This window comes from Necator americanus, chromosome V (genome assembly GCF_031761385.1).
Source record: "Necator americanus strain Aroian chromosome V, whole genome shotgun sequence".
In the NCBI taxonomy this organism is placed as follows: domain Eukaryota; kingdom Metazoa; phylum Nematoda; class Chromadorea; order Rhabditida; family Ancylostomatidae; genus Necator; species Necator americanus.
The window spans coordinates 13,317,470-13,336,743 of NC_087375.1; the positions used below are offsets into that span (position 1 = coordinate 13,317,470).

Sequence of the window (19,274 nt, forward strand, 5' to 3'; positions counted from 1 at the left end):
AGCAAAAAGTTAACTGAACACAAGTACTAAAAATAAGCAACGGGACCCCAGTGTTAAACAGGAGTCCGCTGTACTACGTACGTTGTGCCGATTCGCTAACGGATTTGCTGCGAAAAGCTCTCAGAAAAGATAACAATTACATAGAACATGATGTAAGATAATATCAGAATGTCTATACAATCAAAAGAAGATACCACTAGATACAAGGTAATCCAGAAAGCCATATATATATATCTCCTTGGGATGAAAATGTCGCGACAGTCGAGCCACTTTCAGGTGCACATCTACTGGTTCCCATTCAGGAAAGCATGAAACAAGATACATGACATGATACACTGACAAACTTTTCCAGATCACGCGACGTAGTTGTAAAGTTTGAGATCCTGAGTATCACGCGCCAAATACTCTCTTTCAATCAGAGACTCTATTCTCTTCTTGATCAGTATCGGATTCGGTAAGAACCGATGTCTAAGCTGTTGAGTCACCTCCGTGATCAGATTATTGTGGTCAAGAACCTTTCTTGATTTCATAACACGCACAATGGCAGCCTCGATTTCATGCTTTCTGTCATCCTCCACTTTTGATCTCGTTTCCTTCTTTTCTGGCTCTGTTTCCCCCTTAAACGTAACCAGCTGGACTTTAATTCGAGTTAGCTTCGACTGGAAGTTGTCGTTAACTGAGAATTCGTCGGTTGCATCTATATCCTTCCCTTTACCCTTTCTGCACAAAACCCGCTGAGTAGGTTTCCCCATGGCAAGAGATTGCAAATTACGTTTCAGTTCTCTTTCTGCTATACTGGTTTGTTCCAGAAGAGCCTGGAAAGTTAGGCGAGGCTGACTGTTGAAACACATGAGTATGACCATCTGATGGGTGTTAACCATAAGAATCTTATTCTCCTCCTTTTTTCGCGCAGCCGCAGCAGTTCCTCCGTAGAAAACAGCTTTCACGTCAGCAGTGCCCAGCATTGTGTTCAAGGTAAGTTTGCGGCCATTGTGTTTGCTTATATAAAAGTTGGTGAACACATTAAAAGCATGTTCACAAGCTGAAGGCAGTATGCATACGGGTACACTCTGAGTTGGCCAAATCCCAGCCGTCAACACTCGCACCGATATCTCCATCAAGTTTCCTCCTCGCAAAAAGTTTTCTCTGTACTCTTTGAAGTCTGTCGCTTGTGTTGCCCATAACTCCTTATCGCGAAACATGTTCTCCAACTTGAGGGTAAAGTGGCATCCACATTCCGTCTTGAGTTTGCTGATCATCATCCTTTCCATATCGTCCGAAATACTTTTATCCAGCAGTAGACGTTTTGCCATGTGCTGCTTGTAGTATTTTTCAAAAACATCCTTCTCCTGAAGGAAACGGAACAAAACCATCGATTTGTCGAGCAGTTTTTCAGCGTTTTCATCATTTTCGGATTTCAACCCTTTGCGCAGTTTTTCGTCCATGTACAGTGACAAGTACTCTGGACTATTCTTATTGAGATTGATGAAGGTTTCAAACTCAGTTTGAATCCTATTCTTGAACATTTTGTCACGTTGAAAAGACATCAGAAGAAACTCATCAAATCTTTCCTTCAGTTCCAACAGATCCTCTACAAATACAACGGGCGTCCGCTCGCAGTCTTCCCGTACAGTAGCAGCACCGGTTTGTCGAAGATATTTGCTCATCGCATCTGCCATTACGTTGAGTCCGTTCTCCACGCGTTGTAAGAGACCGTAAAGCGAAGCCAACTGATCAAACTTATCATTGCTAAGCATGACATGAACCCCACTGTGTTCCATGTTAACAATTGTATGCATATGGTCTTTGATAAGAACATTTTCTAGAACATCCAGAACTTTGCTCTCTGTCTGAGGATCCAAGTACCGCTTCGCTCTTTCCGATTCCTCACGGATACACTGTTCGACCTTTTTCACGTACAGACTAGCACTATTCGACACAAGGAAACACATGCTCAGACATCGATAGTATTCAGCAGTGGAAACAAGGAAAGGTGTTTCGAATTCATCCACATAAACATCATGCGAATGAATGCCAAGCGCGACCAGCATTTGGCACGCGCTTTTAATTCCTGTCCAATTCACAACAGCACCACGCCGCTCCTGTTGAATGAGCGACAAAATCGTTGTCCTCAGATGGAGATGAATGAAGTCTTGATAAAGGACATGATCACGAAAGATCGCTAGTCCTAAGTGAAAAACCTGCTCGACCTTATTTTGTTCCACATACACTCGATCCATATACATTAAAATATCGCGGATCATCACCATGGCCGTCGTGTGGTCATTCCATGCTTCATTCATAACTTCCAGAAAATTGCCGGAATCGAGAGATTCGACTATCTTCACTCGGACGTAGTTTCTTAAGTGATCCTCCACAACTTGTTTTAGTCCTGTGTACAGTCTTTCTCCATACTTGTGCAGCACCATAGTATAAGCATTTCTGTAGAGTTCCTCGAAGCTGAGGCCAGAGTTATTTTTCCTCTGTATTTCCTGAATAGCCTTCTTCAACATTTCCCATACTTGTGTGACGTATTTCTCGTCCATTGCCGCAGGGAAACTACGTATCCGCATACGACTACTCGATCCTGACGTCTGTGGCCGCGTACCCGACATTGAACTCAAACGTGGGTAATTATAACCTAAATTAAATAATAGTAGCATTACAAAGTTGAATTATGCAGCAGAAACAAATTTCCACCTTCGAACAGCATGAACTAAACTTTGAGATATTCACGGCGGGAACTGATCGACTAACAGAAAAAAAAAACACATAGAAAATAATGTTTTAATTCGTGCTTTGTACATACAACAATGATGAGAACTTTCTTTAACAAATTTTTTCGTGTCAGCCCTTCTTTTTAACTGTAGCTGATGATGAAGACGCTCCGCTAGATGCTCCTTTCTTTGCTGCTGCTATACTGTCCATATGCTTCCTCTGGTCCTCTGCTTAAAGAGCTTCATTCGAGGGAGGAAAAACAAGCAAAACAGTTTCAGAAACGTAGCGAAATGTGACTGACCTATTTTTTCGTATCGGCAACATCGAGGATAGTTCACCGTAAGCAATTTCGGGTGCAGAAGAGTTGCTGGAATGATGAAATTAAAAAAAAGAAGACAAAAATGAAGAAAAAGTTCTACTTGAACACTCACCAACTTCATCAATTCCAAAGTTTAAAATCAATTGTTCATAACTGGAAGGGTTTTGAAAGTCCTTTCGTGCTTGGACAGAAACATTTACGTCAATGCCAGCTGCCTTCCGTTCAAAATGTTTGTAAAAAATCTCCTTAAAAGCAAGTAACTAGAACAAATGAAACTCAAAGAGTAGCTAAAATAGAATACAAAGGACACACCACCAATTCTGGGTCGCACTCGGTAGTTGGTGCTGGTGGTATATTAACTTCTTGATGAGGTGGTGTGTCGACTCTCTGTAAAGAAAAAGCAATGAAAGCAATGAGGTTAACGGCAGCATACCACGAATCTGACGTGGTGGGGAAATCCGCGGGGAAAGCTAGAGATGGGTTGTAGATTGCGGGATCAGGAAGCGTGAAGTGAAGCGTTGCAACTGGAATCATCGCAAAAACGGATTTTATTTTACGCCGTTTTTCTAATAAGATTAGGAGGAGATGAGCGGAACACCCCTGATCTCGCAATGTACCCGTATAGATATTTGTTCATCAGAAATCCATACCAAGTGAGATTCGTGGAGTGATGCCTTGAAATTTCACAAACACAAATTGCATAACGGAAAAAGGGAAGGGAGTCAAAAACGTTAGAACCGGTGCAACAAAAAGTTTAAAATAAAACCATGACCTATATCGCTCACAAAAGTAAAAGATTTTTGCCGCTTCCTCTTTTTTAAAGAGAACACTCCACAACTATGAAAAAGGACTTCACTTCTAGCATTTTTCACTATATCCTACCTTTGAATCAATCTCATGATCTACTCCATGTAATGGGCTGTCATATGGGCGTGGCGTCCAACCGCCAGATCCCGTGGATCCTCCGTCTTCGATCTGTATTTGAAAATGTTACCATCATTATGAAGCAAAAATGTTTAGCAAACAATGGCGACAAATAACAGTAATGACAGAACTGTAGTCGTCCGGAAATACCCACCAATTTACACCATGAATCAATGTCACGAAGAAATAGAAGAAAGAAGACAAAAAATACAGCGTCAAGTATTCAAAAGAGTGAGGAGTTCACCTGTTTCATGGCATTGCGGCCATCCTCGAGAGCCATATCTATGAGCCGCTCATTTTCGTCATCGGTTTCGCTGTCCTGGAGAGGAAACCTTCACAAAACAAAACAAAAAGATTTTAAAGAGAATTTTTAGTTCTCTGTTGAGACTTGAAATATTAAATGCTATAAATGAGAGTAAGAAAGAAGCTAAAAAGAGCCAAGAAACCTAGAAAAAAAACAAAAGAAAAGCTTTTGCGTGGAGAAAATCAGTCAATCCATGATGGGGAAGAGGATAACGTAGAACATAAGTCTAAAACAACTTCTAAACTGAATTTGCGTGCATAGATGCGATACTCGAAGCCGGTGCTCCGACCCCCCCCCCCTCAACTTTTGAACGGTTGGGGAAAGGACCTCCTTCACTTCTAAACTATTGGCGAAATTATCTCCTTCACTTTTGGACGGCTATCGAGAGGACCCCATTCACTTGAGCTGCACCCACTTCACCTGAGGAGGGTCCGGCTTCTCCCTATCGCACCTATGTTTGCGGGAAAACTTATTTCTTATCTCACTACCAATTCCCCAGTCGCGAATGCTAAAGATAAACTCAAAAACTTCACTAATAGCAGCCAATAACGTTTTTACCGAAGATAAAGAATATGTAATGCACAGCAGCAAGAAGAAAGTGAAAAAGGTACCTGGCTGACTCTTTCCGGCGGCCGAGGTTCCACCATTCCTGATGGTGGTGACGCTGGTCGCGAAACGTTTTCAGCTGCACGATCGGCTACAAAATGTAGTTCTTTTTTTGTTAAAAAAAAACATTTTTCACGATGAAGCAGTACCTCTTTCAAAAGCATCTTCCTTCTCATCTTCGGCACCACTGTATGAGACAAGGGAAACAGCTGATGAAACCTGAACGCCCATTTCTATTACGTATACTACGAAAGAGATATAAAGAGAAATTAGATAACACTAATAGCTAGGAATAAGTTTGAAAACAGTTTGAAGCAAGGATGTGAAAGTATTACAGTAACATACTTGAGGTATTTTGCTTGTTGGGGTAGGAAGAGATGGTGATGGAGAATGGTCCACTTTCCTCTTCGGTGGTGGTGGTTCCCGAAATTCTGCGGTATCGCTATGATCGCTGTGATCACTAAACGAAGAGTAACGACGTGGCTCATCGAACATCATGTCGCCGTCTGAAAACTGAATCTTGACTAGTCTTCAGAAAAAGAAAACGAGAAGTTGGGTGATTTTAAAATTGATTTGAAAAAGAGAGAAGATAAAAGAGAAACAAAGCGAAATAAAAATCCGTCAAGCTTCTTTATGTATGTGGAAAGTACCTCCGGGGTAAAATGTAATTCGGGAGGGAGAGGTACTCAGTGGCGCCCTTATTCCTGAAATATATAAATCAGTGGGGGCCTAAGACATAAACATTGGTCTCAGAGGATCTATGACATGTAAGCTAAAGTTACTTATAGAAAAAAGTAAGAGCTCATAGAGCTTCCAGAAATAAGGGCGCCACTGTGTGCCCACCCTTTCTTCAACTATATTTTCCCCCACCATAGAACATAGAATCAATGTTTCAGAAATTCATTTTGAAGTGAACAGGTTGTTTCTCGTCTCTCGATTGCTATGCATCAGTACTACTTCATAAAAAGAATAAAAAAAGGTGTTGAAAAGTTGGTAAATGAGATGAAAAAAAGATTATGTGAAAAAACAATCTTATTTTACACAGACTCAATATTACGCCGTTCAATGTTTGATTAAAGAGTTGCGGGAAATTTACAGGCAATTGGGGTGCAACTATGAGGAATTAGTGAAACGAAGAACTATTAATTCTCTTCCACGCTGCATTTTAAGAAGAACGAAGTGTTCATACAAAACTGTCATGTAAAACAGAGGTACAGATGAAAGAGAAACACTCACCATCAAACATCATATCAGAATCCCTTCTTGGTCTCGGTGAAACATCAGGACTTTTATGATGCGGGGATGAATGCGTGCTGTTGTGTTGGGAATTAGTGGAACTAGCTACTTCAGCTAAAATAACAATCTAGATGTAGATGAACTTTTCAAAATTACTGATTAAAAAGCGAATGAATGACGATAACGGAGATTTTGAAAACATACCTGGCTCACGTTCAACCACAAATGAACGTCGTCGCGGTGATTCTTCGTCGCTTTCATCCCCGTAGTCTGCCAAAGTATTCATCTAGAACTGATATCAAATACTGGCTCTGCAAATGACTACTTTTCGACTTGAAAAAAGAACAAAAAGGGATGTGCGCGAAAAGAAATAAGCAGGAAGAGAGGATCCTGAGGAAAACGAATAGAAATAACTGGAAATAACCCTCAAATCCTAGTCTATAATAACACGCACAACAAACAAGGGAGGAATGTACGTAAAAAATCGAACAAGAAAGGCATTTTTGACTACACCAACAGATAATAATGGATCACAAGGTGGATCTTATCGACCTCGCACTACCGTAGCCCACCCGAACGTAGGTGTAAATTATAATTTGTGGTGTGTGGGCTGCGGAAAAACACTCTACACGACGAATTTCCAGTAAGATGAAGTGAACCGTCTCACCGTGTTTCGCCCAAGTTTATGTGTCAATTACAATAAGGGTTGTGTGGACAATACCCTACTCAATGAACTGGACCTAATCAGAGACGATATTGCTGTACTTGTATATCTTAAGATATTGGAGATTATGGTAATTGTCAATGGAATTAAATGTATTTTCCTTTTTTCATCCTCATGACGCTGGAAACTACGCTGTAACTACTCATTGTAGTGATTTCAGGAAGAGAAATTCAAGGTGGATACGCGCTCTGCGGGGAAAACATGAAAAAGAATGAGTAGAATCTCTTTGCTGTGCGTTTGTACTGGAAGCGAAGAACATCGAACGTTTCCAACCAAGGAAAACCGCCTATGAACGAAAGAATACATGACTGAGAGTAGGGGTACATTTACTTAGTGAACTTTAATGGCTACTAAATTGAACCGTAGAAGCACAAGGAACTGATCCAATACACTGTCGCTGCCCACGCTGGTCATTTGAGAAGACATATTGTTGAATGTACAATGTTTCTTAGAAATTTTTGTGGCGTATTTAATGTAAATCAACATATTTACAACAATTCTGCTTCGTAGCTTTCCTAGTGCTTTTTCTTTACGTTTTTCTGTTTTACGTGCGGAAGCAGAATAGGAGTCTGATCGTTAAATGTTGTTGTTGTTCGCGGTGACCCTACTTCTACTAAATGCTAGCAGGTATTTGAGTATGTGCTTTGACACGTAGGGGCAATATAACTTGCACAGTCATATGGCAGAAGTTGCCCCGAAAATTGTAAAAAGGTGGTGTTGTCCAGCACACTCAAAAAATAGTAAACAAGATCAACCCAAATAAGTGTAATCCCCAGAGGGGGTGTGGAATTTTTCGACTTTTCGTTTCGTCAGGTTGACCTGCTGGACATTGTCAAGCTGAGGTATTCGGTTCATTCGGTGACGACAAGCAGTTGACTCGAGACGCCAAGTCTCGCAAACTATGAAACAGTGATGAATGGATGGGTTGCGTGCGAGCTCGTGGAGTTGGGCCGAGTTATGCTCAAGAAGGACGCGACTTGGCAAAGATGCGAGCAACCGCATCAGACGACAATACCACCATCATGCGATAACAGCAGCCCGCCCAATTACTAAATGAGTCAGGTGTGGAAGCAGAGAGGGGAGAAGGAATTCCCAACGAGATTTATGAACACACACTCGAAGCTCACTATCCAAGACCACACAACTACGTACTTGTGCTGCAGTAGTTCACTGGCGACTTCTTCTCACCATCGCTCTCTCAAATGCTCCACAAAAGCGTTGTCAAAGACTGCAAAAGTTTCACTTATGTAGAAGAAAATCACACCAGTGATTTTCTTCTACATAAGTGAAACTTCAATAACTAAACTTCGCAGAAATCTTACAAGTGTTGCAACGTAGTGGCGGAATTCAGTTCAGCTCAGTTCTGTCATTAACATTTCGAACATGCCGCCGGCGACATAAGAAGACCCGACCAGCATATTCGATAAGGACAAAAGCTTGGCTCGACAGATTGCGGCATCTTGGCATGTAAAGGGAGCTACGTCCTTGTTGTGTAGTCGGGCCAAACCGACATGAAGTTCGGTATAGTTCTGACATCTGACAGGTGGGGACGTAGCTCCCTTCACATCCTTAAGTTGCGCAAACGGGTGCGCTAGAAGAGGAGCGGTGGAGCTACCGACTGGGATAAGGTGGGGCAATTGGAAACTGCAACGATGAGTGGTGTTAACATGTGTCCCCGCTCGATACTAAGTGCACCGCTTGACTTCTCGACCGAGCAATGAACCGCCTAACCAAAAAAACGCTTCAGGTCATTTTGAACCAACTATACCACGTGAAGGGTCATATATCCAACGTACAAGATCGAACCGCCTAATCGTAAAAGGTGATGTATTTCTGCAATTTACACAGCGCAAAATACACCCCCCCCGGGGGGGGGGGAAAAGGGGGGGGGGTTAACAAAAAAAATTTTGTTGTGGGAAAAAAAAAAGGGGGAAAAGCTGTACACAAGTGGTATGGTTACGCATTTGCGGCAACAACAACACCACGACGTAAAGGAAATCCCAGTACCCCAGAACCACATGTCGTTGATTAACAACTGTTTATGCAAAATAGTCAACATCAGGGCATCTTGCATAGTCATTTATGTGAGTGGCAGAGCACAGGAAGGTGCCTTCCTCCAATGGAAGCCGGCTTCACCCATGGTGCAGATAAGCACAGCTTTGCTCTTTTCGTGTCCCTGTGTACGTGTAGCTTCGGCTTCTCTCGAGGCGCTTCGGTGGAACGTAGTGGCTACGGGCGGTGAAACCCTTGCTGGTGCCACCCCTCGCTGCAGTTTGCGACGGTCCCAACTCGGTTCCAACTGCTGCCTCCGCCGCGCCGTTCCGAGCGCGTACGCAAATGCACCGCAACTACACTCGTAATTCACGTCGTTTTGACCCTACTATAAGCATTTGAGTAAGAAATAACCGTGATGCTCAAAAAGGTAAAAAGAAACTCAAAAAAAACTACTAAAAAAAGACTATATTCCATTGTGAGGAAGCGGGGGCTGGGTATCTTCGCGATAGAACCTCCGTGCTACCTCCGCACACGGAAGGGAAGTCAAGTTCTGCTTAGTTGCACTGCAATGCTACGGTCGTAGTCAGCTTCAAACGCCTGGGAAAAGCTACGCTTTGGTGGCAACCGCTCATGTCAAATTGCCCAATAAATCATGTCATTTTGACCCTATTGCTACTTCCCACCAAGAAAGTATGAACTCTATGAATTACATAATACATGGTTGTTTCTGTGCGATGATTGTGTTGTCTTAGAGGTTCGAACATATCTGCGGATGTCTCGATTTCAGCCGCCGCATTCTTATTTCCCGTCGCGACAGTTACGCTAATAATTTGGCAATGTACGCCTGGAAATCGTAATGCCATACGAAAAGGAGGAAGGCAAGCAAAGTAAATTCCTCAAGTTAGAAATAGCGTAAATGCCCTGACATCTATGTCTTACAAACAATTTGATTCTAGAAAAGTGCTTAGGGATGCTCCTGAAGAAAATCAAGAAGAGGATCAAAATGATCAAGAAAGAGATGAGAAACAAAGTATACCACCTGGTATGTGTATTCCGTTGACAACAAGTCAACGTTCTCAATTCGCAGAATACGCAGATACTTTGCTTCAGAACTGCCTCGATCGCGGCCAAGCAAACAGAGACCAATTCACGAGAAAGCAAAGCAGGAAGACGAGGAAATCCCTTTAGAAGAGAGGTAAGGCTAAGAGAAACCGTGTGTGTCTAGTCGCTGTCTAGAGCAACTTGTGGCGTCATCTCTGGTCTATATGACGATTAGAAGCCCAACCACTACTTCTGAAATGAAGGATATGCCAGGATCTTCGCGCCTGTAGATACTTCTCGGTTAAAGGCATCACCCCACGAATCTGGGGTGGTGCGGATTTCAGGTGGAGAGTTCCTATACAGGGAAGTAGATTATGGAGAGGAGAGTGATTCCGTCCATTTCTTCGTAATTGCCGTAAAAAAACGGCCCGGAAAATAGCGCGCCGAAACGCTCGTAGCCGTATCTTCCGGGCCGTTTTTTGCTGCAATTAGGAAGAAATAGACGGAATCACCCTTCTCTCCATAATCTACAACTCCGTATAGGCATAACCCACCTGAAACCCGTACCACCCCAGATTCGTGGGGTGATGCCTTTAACTATGGCTCTACTCAAAACATATGAAAGATGAACGATGAAAGGACCTGAGGTCTGATGCACTTGCGTAAGCATTTGCGTTCGAAGCGGCGCAGTGGAACTGGCGTCCGTGATTGAAGTGAGACCCTAGTAAACTGGAGCGATTAGTGAGGCTAACAAGCCCCCTTCCCTCCCACCATGATCCTAACAGCACTGCTTCAAGTGTATCCGCTTATGCAACTGCGCCGCGCTTCACTTCGTTTTCACACGAGTATAACTACTAAAATGAAGTAAACTGTAGTTGAGTCAAAACGACATGAAGCACACACAGTTGCGCAAGCGACAGCGCTCGAAGCGGCGCGGTGGAGCGTGGTGGTTGGGATCGTGCACGGATTCTCACTACCGCCACCAATCTCTGCAGTTCGCCATGGTCCACCTCGATTCCAACCGCTGTCTCCACCCCATCGCATCGAGCGCAGCCCCTTACGCAACTGTCTGTGCTTCATGTCATTTTGACCCAACTATACATAAAATTAGAAGCATGTACGCATCAAAGTGCGAACAAGTTTAACCACTCTTTTTAGCGGGAATGAAGAAGTAGGAGCATCTGAGTAAGGAAAATATTAAATGAGTTGGACCAAAAAATGAACGTTTTACAGAGCCGAAGAACAGTTGAGAAACAGCGGTTCATTTGAGAAGGATGTCGCTGGAACTCAAAAGTCTTCTATGTGAGATGTTTTTTTTTTCTATAGATTTTATAGTTTGAATAAAAAGTGGGGAATAGCCGAAGCGTTGTAGAAAGGGAAATATAGTTCGACCGCGGCGCGTCCGGTGCAATTCCGCTGCTCAGCGCGCGCTCCCTTTGTTCTCTACATTGTTCCGGTCGAGCTCATGTCGCAGATGATGTCGACATGATCGCATGTCGTGGTCCTTTCAAACTCAGATGTTGACATCCACAAATTATAGTCAGGTCAAAACGACATGAAACACGAGTGTGGTCACGGTCCATTTGCGTGCGCGCTCGAAACGCGCGGTGGAGGCAGCACTTGGAACTGAGCTGGGACCGTCGCAAACTGCAGCGATTGGTGGTTTCAGCAAGAATTTCGTCACGCTCCACCGCTCCGCAATTGCGTACGTGCTTCATGTCATTTTGACCCTACTACAGGCAAAATAAGGAAAAGCCAAACAAATTGGTTGAGGTATAATGAAATCAAGTGAAAAGAGAAAAATAGCAGTTGCGTGTTGGAATTTTCTCAAAATTCTTGATATCAATTTCTCGCATACTGTTGCAGAATATCAATACTCTCAAGGAGTGATAAAAAACGAAGTTCTTCTGAGCCCCAAAAATCAAAAGTACGGATACAAACGGCCAGGCCTGTCTCAGTAAACCGGAGGTATGAATATTTGATTTCCTCTGCAACAACTCCTTTTTAACGTTGCCACTGCCTGGAAATGGTCCAGAAACTTAGGAACGAAAAGCTAAAAACTGCAAAACGCATAATATATGTGATTCAGGTCGAGGGAAATTGTCATACATAGCAGAAAAACACCGCCTGCAGTCAAAAAAGAGTCAAAAAAGGGGTCAAGTCGATCTACAAGGTAGAAAAAAGTGGCTTTTTTTTTCTCGAAATGGACGAGTTCCCCACTGTTGATTATTTCCAGCTCCTCACAAAAGAAAAAGAAAACGACCAGAATAAGCAAAGCGAAACAAAAAGCGAATACATCGGATAGGTAACATATAATAGGGTCAAAACGAAAGAAAGCACGGTACAGTTGCGTGAGCAACTGCACTCGAAGCGGTACGGTAGAGCGTGGCGGTTAGCATCAAGAGAGGACCCTTGCTAACACTACTCTTCGCTGCAGTTTGTCATGGTCCCACCTCGATTCCAAGCGCTGCCTCCGCCGCGCCGCTTCGAGCGCAACCGCTTGCGCAACTGCGCCGTGCATCGTGTCGTTTTATCTGACTATACACAGTAGGAAATCACATCACATGGTATTGGGCAGTAGCCCTTGGATATTGTAAAATTAGAAATGAGCGTCTTGGAACGCAAAAAAGACGTTTGCAAAGACAAAAACATCGATACAGAGGCGTTTTTGAATAAATTGGATGAGAGTTGTTTCAGGGAGGAAGACTCCTGCAAAACTGCTAAGTCAGGATTTTCACTGAGATCCTTGTGAGATTGTTTTTTTTTCCTAGTTTTCTTAGAAAATTTCAAAAATTTGTTTGATAAATGTATTTGAGCCACTTCGTGAAAATTTCGACATTTACGTCATATCACGCATTTCTAGTTGATTCTCAGATTCTGTTCTACAGCATACATTTTTTACAGAATTTTTCGCAGCAGTAGAAAGAAGAAAAAAGGGAGCAGAAAAGGAAGCGTTAGACAGGGGTATGATTTTGCATGTAGATTTAGCATTTAACCAACCAGAAAAAAGAAAAATTAAGCTCGGAAAGGAAGCAAAAGAAGAAAACCCAGTCCGAAAGGTTCTATCCAAAGTTGAAAAACGCATCAAGGTCATCTAAGTGGGCATCTTCGTCTTCAAGAAGTAAAGGTTTAACCGCTATAAGATTGGAGAGGCGTTTACGAAGGATGGGAAAAGATGCCGTGGAAGACAGTGAAAGGGAAAAAAGCGTCGAAGAAACCCAAGATTCTAAAACAGTAGCAGCAGCCGATGAGGATTCTGAGAAGAAGAGAAGTGGAAGCGAAGGAATGAAGTCACCACTAGAAAATATTCCCCTTCTGGAAGAAAAACAACCAGAACATGGAAGCGTTTCTCCTCGAAAAGACGAACAGTTGGATTACGAACCAGTTTCGCCAAAAGAAGATCAAAAGAAAATCATAAACGAGGAGCAACCGGAAAAGAGAGACGTATCAAAAAGCAAAGAGAATTCCTTATTACATGGGTGGTGTTTGAAAGAAAAGGAGAAATCAACGAAAAAGCAGACAAGTTCACGAAGCAGCAATAGCGCATCGGGAATGGTCCAGAAAAAAGAGTTTTCTTCGAGGAAATCGAGAAGCCTGAAAAGTAAAGATCGCTCGAAGAAATCGACACGAAGCGGAAGGAACGAACATTCGCCAAAAGTTGCAAATATTTCAAAGGGGGAAGAAAACGAAGCATTTGTTTCAGAGAATAAAGAAAAATCAGGAGAGAGGAATAGTGCTTCCAAGAAATCAAGCAGTGCAGAGAAGCGAAATAAAGGTTCTAGAAAAAAGCGTCTATCTAGAACTAGCAGCAAATCCTCGACAAACAAAGACACATTTTCAAAGAAGTCGAAAAAACTAAAGGAAAAGCGAGACATTCAAGGAAAATTGAAAGAATCCAAGAGTAAAAAATCCTCTTCCGAAAAGACAAAACATTCAAGTAAAGGAAAAAAGTCAATAAGCGAGCAGTCATCATTGAAAAGGAAGAAAAAGGTAGGAAGTAAGGAGGATGAATTGAAAAAGACAGAGAGCATTAGAAGCGATGTGGAAAAGAAAACAAATCTAAAACGGATTGAAGTGTCTAGAAGTGAGAATTCGCTTTCGAAAAAGAAGATGAAATCAAAAAGTAGTGAAAGCTCCACGAAGTCAAGTAAAAACGGAAATGACAACATTGGGAAGAAGGCTGCGAAAACGAGGAAGTCTGGAGAGTCGAAAAAAGGGGAGTCTTCTCTAAAAAAGAAGAAAAAATCGGATAGTAAAATAGATCTGTTGAAGAAAAAAGAAAAGTCTGCGAGTGGAAAGAGCTCTAAAAGAGATAAATCACCAAAAAAGGAACAAGAATCAGCGGGAATTAGGAAAAAACCAAAAAGGGAGAGCGATACGTCGGATAAGACCGGTAAATTCGCAAGCCAGATCAAATCGTCGGATCGATCGAAAAAATCGAAGGAGAGTCAAAAGGACCCCAAACCGAAGATGGAGGGAAGAACGAAAGACAACGATCTGAATAGAAGAGTAGAAAAGTCTGGAAATAAGAAGGATCGATCAAGCGCTTCGAAGTCTTATAGTGAATCTTCAAGGAATAAACGTCTGGACGTAATTCCGAAGAAAATAAAATCAACAAGAGGTAGCGAGGATGGAAAGAGTGGAAAGGATATCAAGAGTTCATCGAAAAAAAGCAAATCTCTTGAATCGCCCAAAAAATCAGAGAAATCGCAAGAAAAAGAAGCTCCTTTGAATTCTAATGGTCGCAAAAAGAGCGAGGATTCTTCGAGAAAGGATAGATTTCTCAAAAAAGTTCCCAAGAAATCAGGAGCACTGAAGAGCAACGACGACTTACCAAGGGAGTCTACCGATGCCGTAGCAATTAAAAGTTCGTCGAAAAAAAGTACACCTCTGATAGAGGTTCCGAAAAAATCGACCATAGCGAGAGGGTCAAAGGATAGGAAAGATTCTTCAGGAAGGAATGGATCTCAGAAAAAACCAATCGTATCCGGAGGTTCCAACGAAGGCGAAGATTCTTCAGGAAAGAAAGGATCCCTGATGAGACCGGACTTAGTGAGAGGTTCAAAAGACGGCAGAGATTCCTCAGAAAAGAGTGGATCGCTCAGGAAACCGAAGACACTGGGAGGTTCTAAAGACGGCAAAGATTTTTCAGAAAAAAAAGAATCCCTGAAAAAGCTCCCTATATTGAAGGATTCCAAAAACAACAAAGATCCTTCAGGGAGGGACAGAACTCTGAAGAAATCCGAAGGCAACAAGGGCTCTTCGATGAAGTTCGTAAGTCGTAAAGGCTCTTCGGTGAAGTCTGGGAGTCTAAAGAATGCCAGTGACTCTTCAAAAAAGAGCAGATCTCTTAAGGGGATCCCGAAGAAATCAGAGGATTTGGAACACTCTGATGACGACCAAAAGTCGCTGCAAAGAGGTGGGCGATTAAAAGTGACTTCCAAAAAATCGCAGCTAACGAAAAACGATCACGTTCCATCAGCAAAATCGGCAGATTTCCAAAGAAGAGGAGATTCCACAAACAAAACTACTGTTATTAAAATGACTCGTGAACAACTTTTCAAGATGTCTTCCGTGAAGGAAAGGAACGAATTTAAGAGTAAAGAAGATTCAATGAAGTACTCAAAAGGCCCGACGAAGGTAGAAGAAAAAAATCTCTCAAAAAAGGAAAAGCCCCTGAGCAGCATGAAAAAAGAGCCCGGAAAAAATGTCTCTGCAAAGGAGTTGACGAAATCAAAAGATGATTCTTCCAAGGGAAAGGAAATGGTGAAAGGCTCTGGAAATGACAAGACAATAAAGAAAAAGGAGCACTCTGGTGAGAAACCTGCAGACCGTCCTACTTCACAAGTTTCACCGAAGAAAAAACAAGTAGAGCGTTCCAAGAAAGGAGGAGAGAAAGAAGAAACACCAAGTGCAAAGGTTCGATCGCTCCTAAAACTCTTGGACGACTCCGAGAGATTGCCGGCTGGGGATGACCACATTGATCGCGTTGGAAGGCAGGAGGAAAAGATAGGGAAGAAGCATGCTCGATATCAAGGCGCACCTCAGAAAGGTCGCGAATTAAAACCTGAAGATGCACTAAAAATAGTTCAAATGATGAGTCAGAAAGAGAGAGGAGGACCGTCCTACGAGCGAAGTCGCGATCTCCAGGAGTAGGTTGATTCCACCCTACGCATTCCATATGATTATTTTAGGGGGAGACTTATTTTTCCAGCATGGGTGAACGAAAGTTTATGGAATTCAAAGAGGTTAATGACGGTGCAAAAAGCAGTAAGGAAAATATTGTTGGAAATAACGATGACGACGGTTCTGTACTACTCGCAAGACCTGAAAAATCTGCAAGGTTTCTTCCTGCGAAAAAACAGTAAGGTTTAGTTATTTAGTGGAGCTTACCTGAGTTACATTAGCGTTCGAGAAAAAAATTTACGTTTAATGTATGCATACTTCGAAGAAAAACGTGGTAGTGTCCTACGAATCTAAACACTGAAAGTGTTTATTAATATTCGATTCCTAATTGTGGATGAACGTAAGTACGCCGCTCACATGTCGCGTGGTGTCGCCAAGTCCAACAGGGTCATTTTAAATGAGAAAAAAGGAATAGAATACTTTCAAACTTGATTTCTCCAAAGAATCCAGCTGAAATTCAAGAGAAATGTCTTATAGAGAGTGCTGGATATTAAGTGGTCCTCAAGGAAGACCAGTATAAATTTTTTTTTCAGAGTTCCGATGTTACGTAGCGAATACTACTCATCCGAAGATGGAAATAAGGCTGACAAGCCTGGGAAAATAAAGCGGTAACTATTTTAATGTGGATTTTCTCCATAGCACGATAAAAATCTAGAATTATCGAACATATATTGTGTCTTGCTAAGCAAGTGCTTCAATAAGCCCCTTTCCAGCGGTCAGAATATTATGAATGCAATAGAAGAACCAGAAAACGGAAAGAAGTAAGTGATGCCATCAAATAGATAAAATTTATGGAACAACCAATTGAGTGGACGTCATCTATGCGTAGAAAGACATGTGAATAAAATAAATGTGACGAAATGTGAAATAGCGGGAAGTGCTTGCATAGGAGAAAAAGAAGAAATTTGTGGTCTCGAAGATTTCCATTCATTCATTCAAAGGATGAATACTAAACAAAATCTACGAAGAAAAAGCTGAAATTCTAACCTCAAATCAGATTGACCCCTTCAGTTGATTCGAACACAACACGACTTTTCGTGAAGTAAAATACCACAAATTTCAGCCGAAAAGACCCAAATGCTGTGGAAGATCGAGGAAATGGTAAAGAGTGAGTCAATCAGTTATTAGTCAGCAAGGCTGATTTCTACAACGAAAAATAACAGTTCAATTCCATCGCTATGGAAATGACACAGGATCAGTGCTAACGGTATCAGATGAACTCACAAAATGATAATTTCTCAAGAAAAAGAGAAATGTACCTCTTATTTTGCATTTTGTGTGTTTTCAGATCTGTTTCATAGTTCAGAAGTCATCGACTTGGAAATATCGGTTATTTTCGTGCATTTCTTTCTGCTACTAGACTAGGCTAATGGGTAACTTGGAGCGAAAAAGATAGTAGAAAAGGTACAGAATGAAAAGTGCTAAGCGTTGCAGACGAGGTGGTAGGATTTTAGTAGGATACAGCCTTAACTTTTGTCAGTTATCTTTGTTTTGAAGTACCAAAAATGGATACATGTAAATGTACCCGCTGACTGGGTTGAGTTCGAAAGCAGACTAGGGGGTGCAATCGACGGGATACCAAGGTGGCTTACATTGTGCTCTCCAGTAACTTCCGGATCGCTGGGGGATGGTTGACGGTAACGGGGACCGTCACTTTAGCTAGACTGTAACTATACTACAATCGATGCAAATTTCCATAGCTCCTTCTTTCCATAGCTTCTATACTGCATCAGGCCCCACTGACATTGAGTTTGTCGACTTTTTCTTAACTTTCCTGACATAGACAAATGTGTTTTTTTTTCTTTTTGGTGCACTATCTGTGTATGCGAATAAATAAATAAATAAATAAATACTCTTTTTCATTAGAAATGAGACTAAATAAAACTAACTCCTTAATACCACTGGTCCAACCTACCTACTATTAGATTGTCCACTAACCTTCTTTCCACGGTCATCAAAACTTGAATTCACAGTAGCCTGAGTACTCGGCCAAAAAGATTAGCAATCTGCCCCATCGATGGACGAAGAGTATTGACTATTCTGCTGACTACATTGTTGCTTGGAATATCTTTATCGTTGAATAAAAATTGAAAACATCAAAAAAGTAGAAAAGAAACTTATAAGAACTATTGCACGAAAACGTTTTGAAATTCGTCCTCCTGAAATCTCGGAAAGGAGATATGATCAGCGAGAACCGCTGATATTTTTCGATATTTTCCTTCAATACAACGAATTTTTTCAGATATGGGCTTCCTTTTAACGAGTCAAAGAAAAGCCTCAAAAAATTTAAAAATGCAAGAAAGTAAGGAATTTGCTATCGAATCCCACATACATAATTTATTTGTTAAATTACTTCTACAATTATCATCAGGGTGGACAGTTCGTCTTCCAAGAAGAAAATGAAGTCCCGAAAATCTTTAAAAGTGTGAGGATGATTGCGATGCTTCTCTTCCAAGAGTGCTTAGAAATTCATCGGGCTGTTAGAGTTCATCTCTAACGTTCAACCATGCAATAAAAGCATGAAATGAAGGATTTCTATCCATAAACGTAGCCCACTGTAAAACGCGAATTTCTGGATGCCTGGAACTGATGTCTAGCTTTCTCGTCTTTTCTTTTTTATGCTATCTCTTCATCTTTCTCTGGCAATCTTTTTCTTTAGACAGAAAGAGAAAGGATCTAGAAAGGAAAACAGAAATGAACCAGATGGATCTAGGTTGGATCTATTTTTCCTGATACGTTAGAAACACCATTTTTTCCTTGCAGCAAAAAGATAAAACGACGTGATCTAGAAGGGGACTCAGCAAAAATTAAGAAGTGAGCAGTTTTTGACTACCAATACACAGTAGGTAGCTTAATATGCCGTCAGTTCTTCAAATGAGATCGCAAATTCAACCTGCAATACGAAAATCTTCTGAAGTAGTTCTCAAAAAAAGCTTTTTGTCCATTTTAGACCCCAAGCAGAGCATTCGGATTCTGTTAAAAAGCGGAAGAAACTGCGGTAAGAGCATTGAAAAATTAATTTTCAAATGTTTTACTCTTTTTTGTTAGTGATCCTGAAAATAAGCATGGTGGTCTCTCAAGAAAACATCGAAGAAACTCTTAGAAATTCGTGATAAGATAGGAAGAAAAATCGAAAGAAAAAAGGAAACATTAAGCGGATATTGAGGATTTGTTAATTATTTACGACAGATACATAAATGGACTCTTACTTGTGGCTTAAT

The 19,274-nt window shown here is 41.5% G+C and overlaps 3 protein-coding genes across 6 annotated transcripts; 1 reads left to right on the forward strand and 2 right to left on the reverse strand.

Moving 5' to 3' along the window:
* Positions 1 to 353: 353 nt before the first annotated feature.
* On the reverse strand, positions 354 to 2,615 carry RB195_013752 (uncharacterized protein; the record flags this gene model as incomplete). The annotated part of the gene is made up of 1 exon (XM_064203722.1): positions 354 to 2,615. The coding sequence occupies one exon, from the start codon at positions 2,613 to 2,615 to the stop codon at positions 354 to 356; it is 2,262 nt and encodes a 753-aa protein (XP_064059603.1).
* Positions 2,616 to 2,847: 232 nt separating this feature from the next.
* On the reverse strand, positions 2,848 to 6,393 carry RB195_013753 (uncharacterized protein; the record flags this gene model as incomplete). Of its 2 annotated transcripts, XM_064203723.1 has the most annotated exons (12): positions 2,848 to 2,948; positions 3,020 to 3,085; positions 3,150 to 3,282; positions 3,350 to 3,424; positions 3,920 to 4,012; positions 4,206 to 4,280; positions 4,877 to 4,962; positions 5,021 to 5,090; positions 5,217 to 5,377; positions 5,522 to 5,575; positions 6,108 to 6,221; positions 6,312 to 6,393. In XM_064203723.1, the coding sequence occupies 12 exons, from the start codon at positions 6,391 to 6,393 to the stop codon at positions 2,848 to 2,850; spliced, it is 1,110 nt and encodes a 369-aa protein (XP_064059605.1). The 2 variants fall into 2 exon arrangements, with proteins under 2 accessions (XP_064059605.1, XP_064059604.1); XM_064203724.1 differs by lacking the exon at positions 5,522 to 5,575.
* A 2,557-nt stretch (positions 6,394 to 8,950) lies between these two features.
* RB195_013754 (uncharacterized protein) lies at positions 8,951 to 19,156 on the forward strand (the record flags this gene model as incomplete). 3 transcript variants are annotated; one of them, XM_064203725.1, is made up of 21 exons in its annotated part: positions 8,951 to 9,011; positions 9,614 to 9,713; positions 9,783 to 9,868; positions 9,937 to 10,021; positions 11,101 to 11,169; positions 11,734 to 11,835; positions 11,957 to 12,040; positions 12,104 to 12,172; positions 12,565 to 12,615; positions 12,772 to 12,831; positions 12,888 to 16,019; positions 16,082 to 16,231; positions 16,587 to 16,661; positions 16,767 to 16,814; positions 17,117 to 17,161; positions 18,296 to 18,355; positions 18,425 to 18,478; positions 18,713 to 18,766; positions 18,817 to 18,867; positions 19,004 to 19,051; positions 19,102 to 19,156. In XM_064203725.1, 21 exons carry the CDS (start codon positions 8,951 to 8,953, stop codon positions 19,154 to 19,156), a joined length of 4,539 nt encoding a protein of 1,512 aa, XP_064059606.1. The 3 variants fall into 3 exon arrangements, with proteins under 3 accessions (XP_064059606.1, XP_064059607.1, XP_064059608.1); XM_064203727.1 differs by having other exon boundaries at positions 8,951 to 8,972; XM_064203726.1 differs by having other exon boundaries at positions 8,951 to 8,972; positions 9,795 to 9,868.
* Between the last annotated feature and the right edge of the window lie 118 nt (positions 19,157 to 19,274).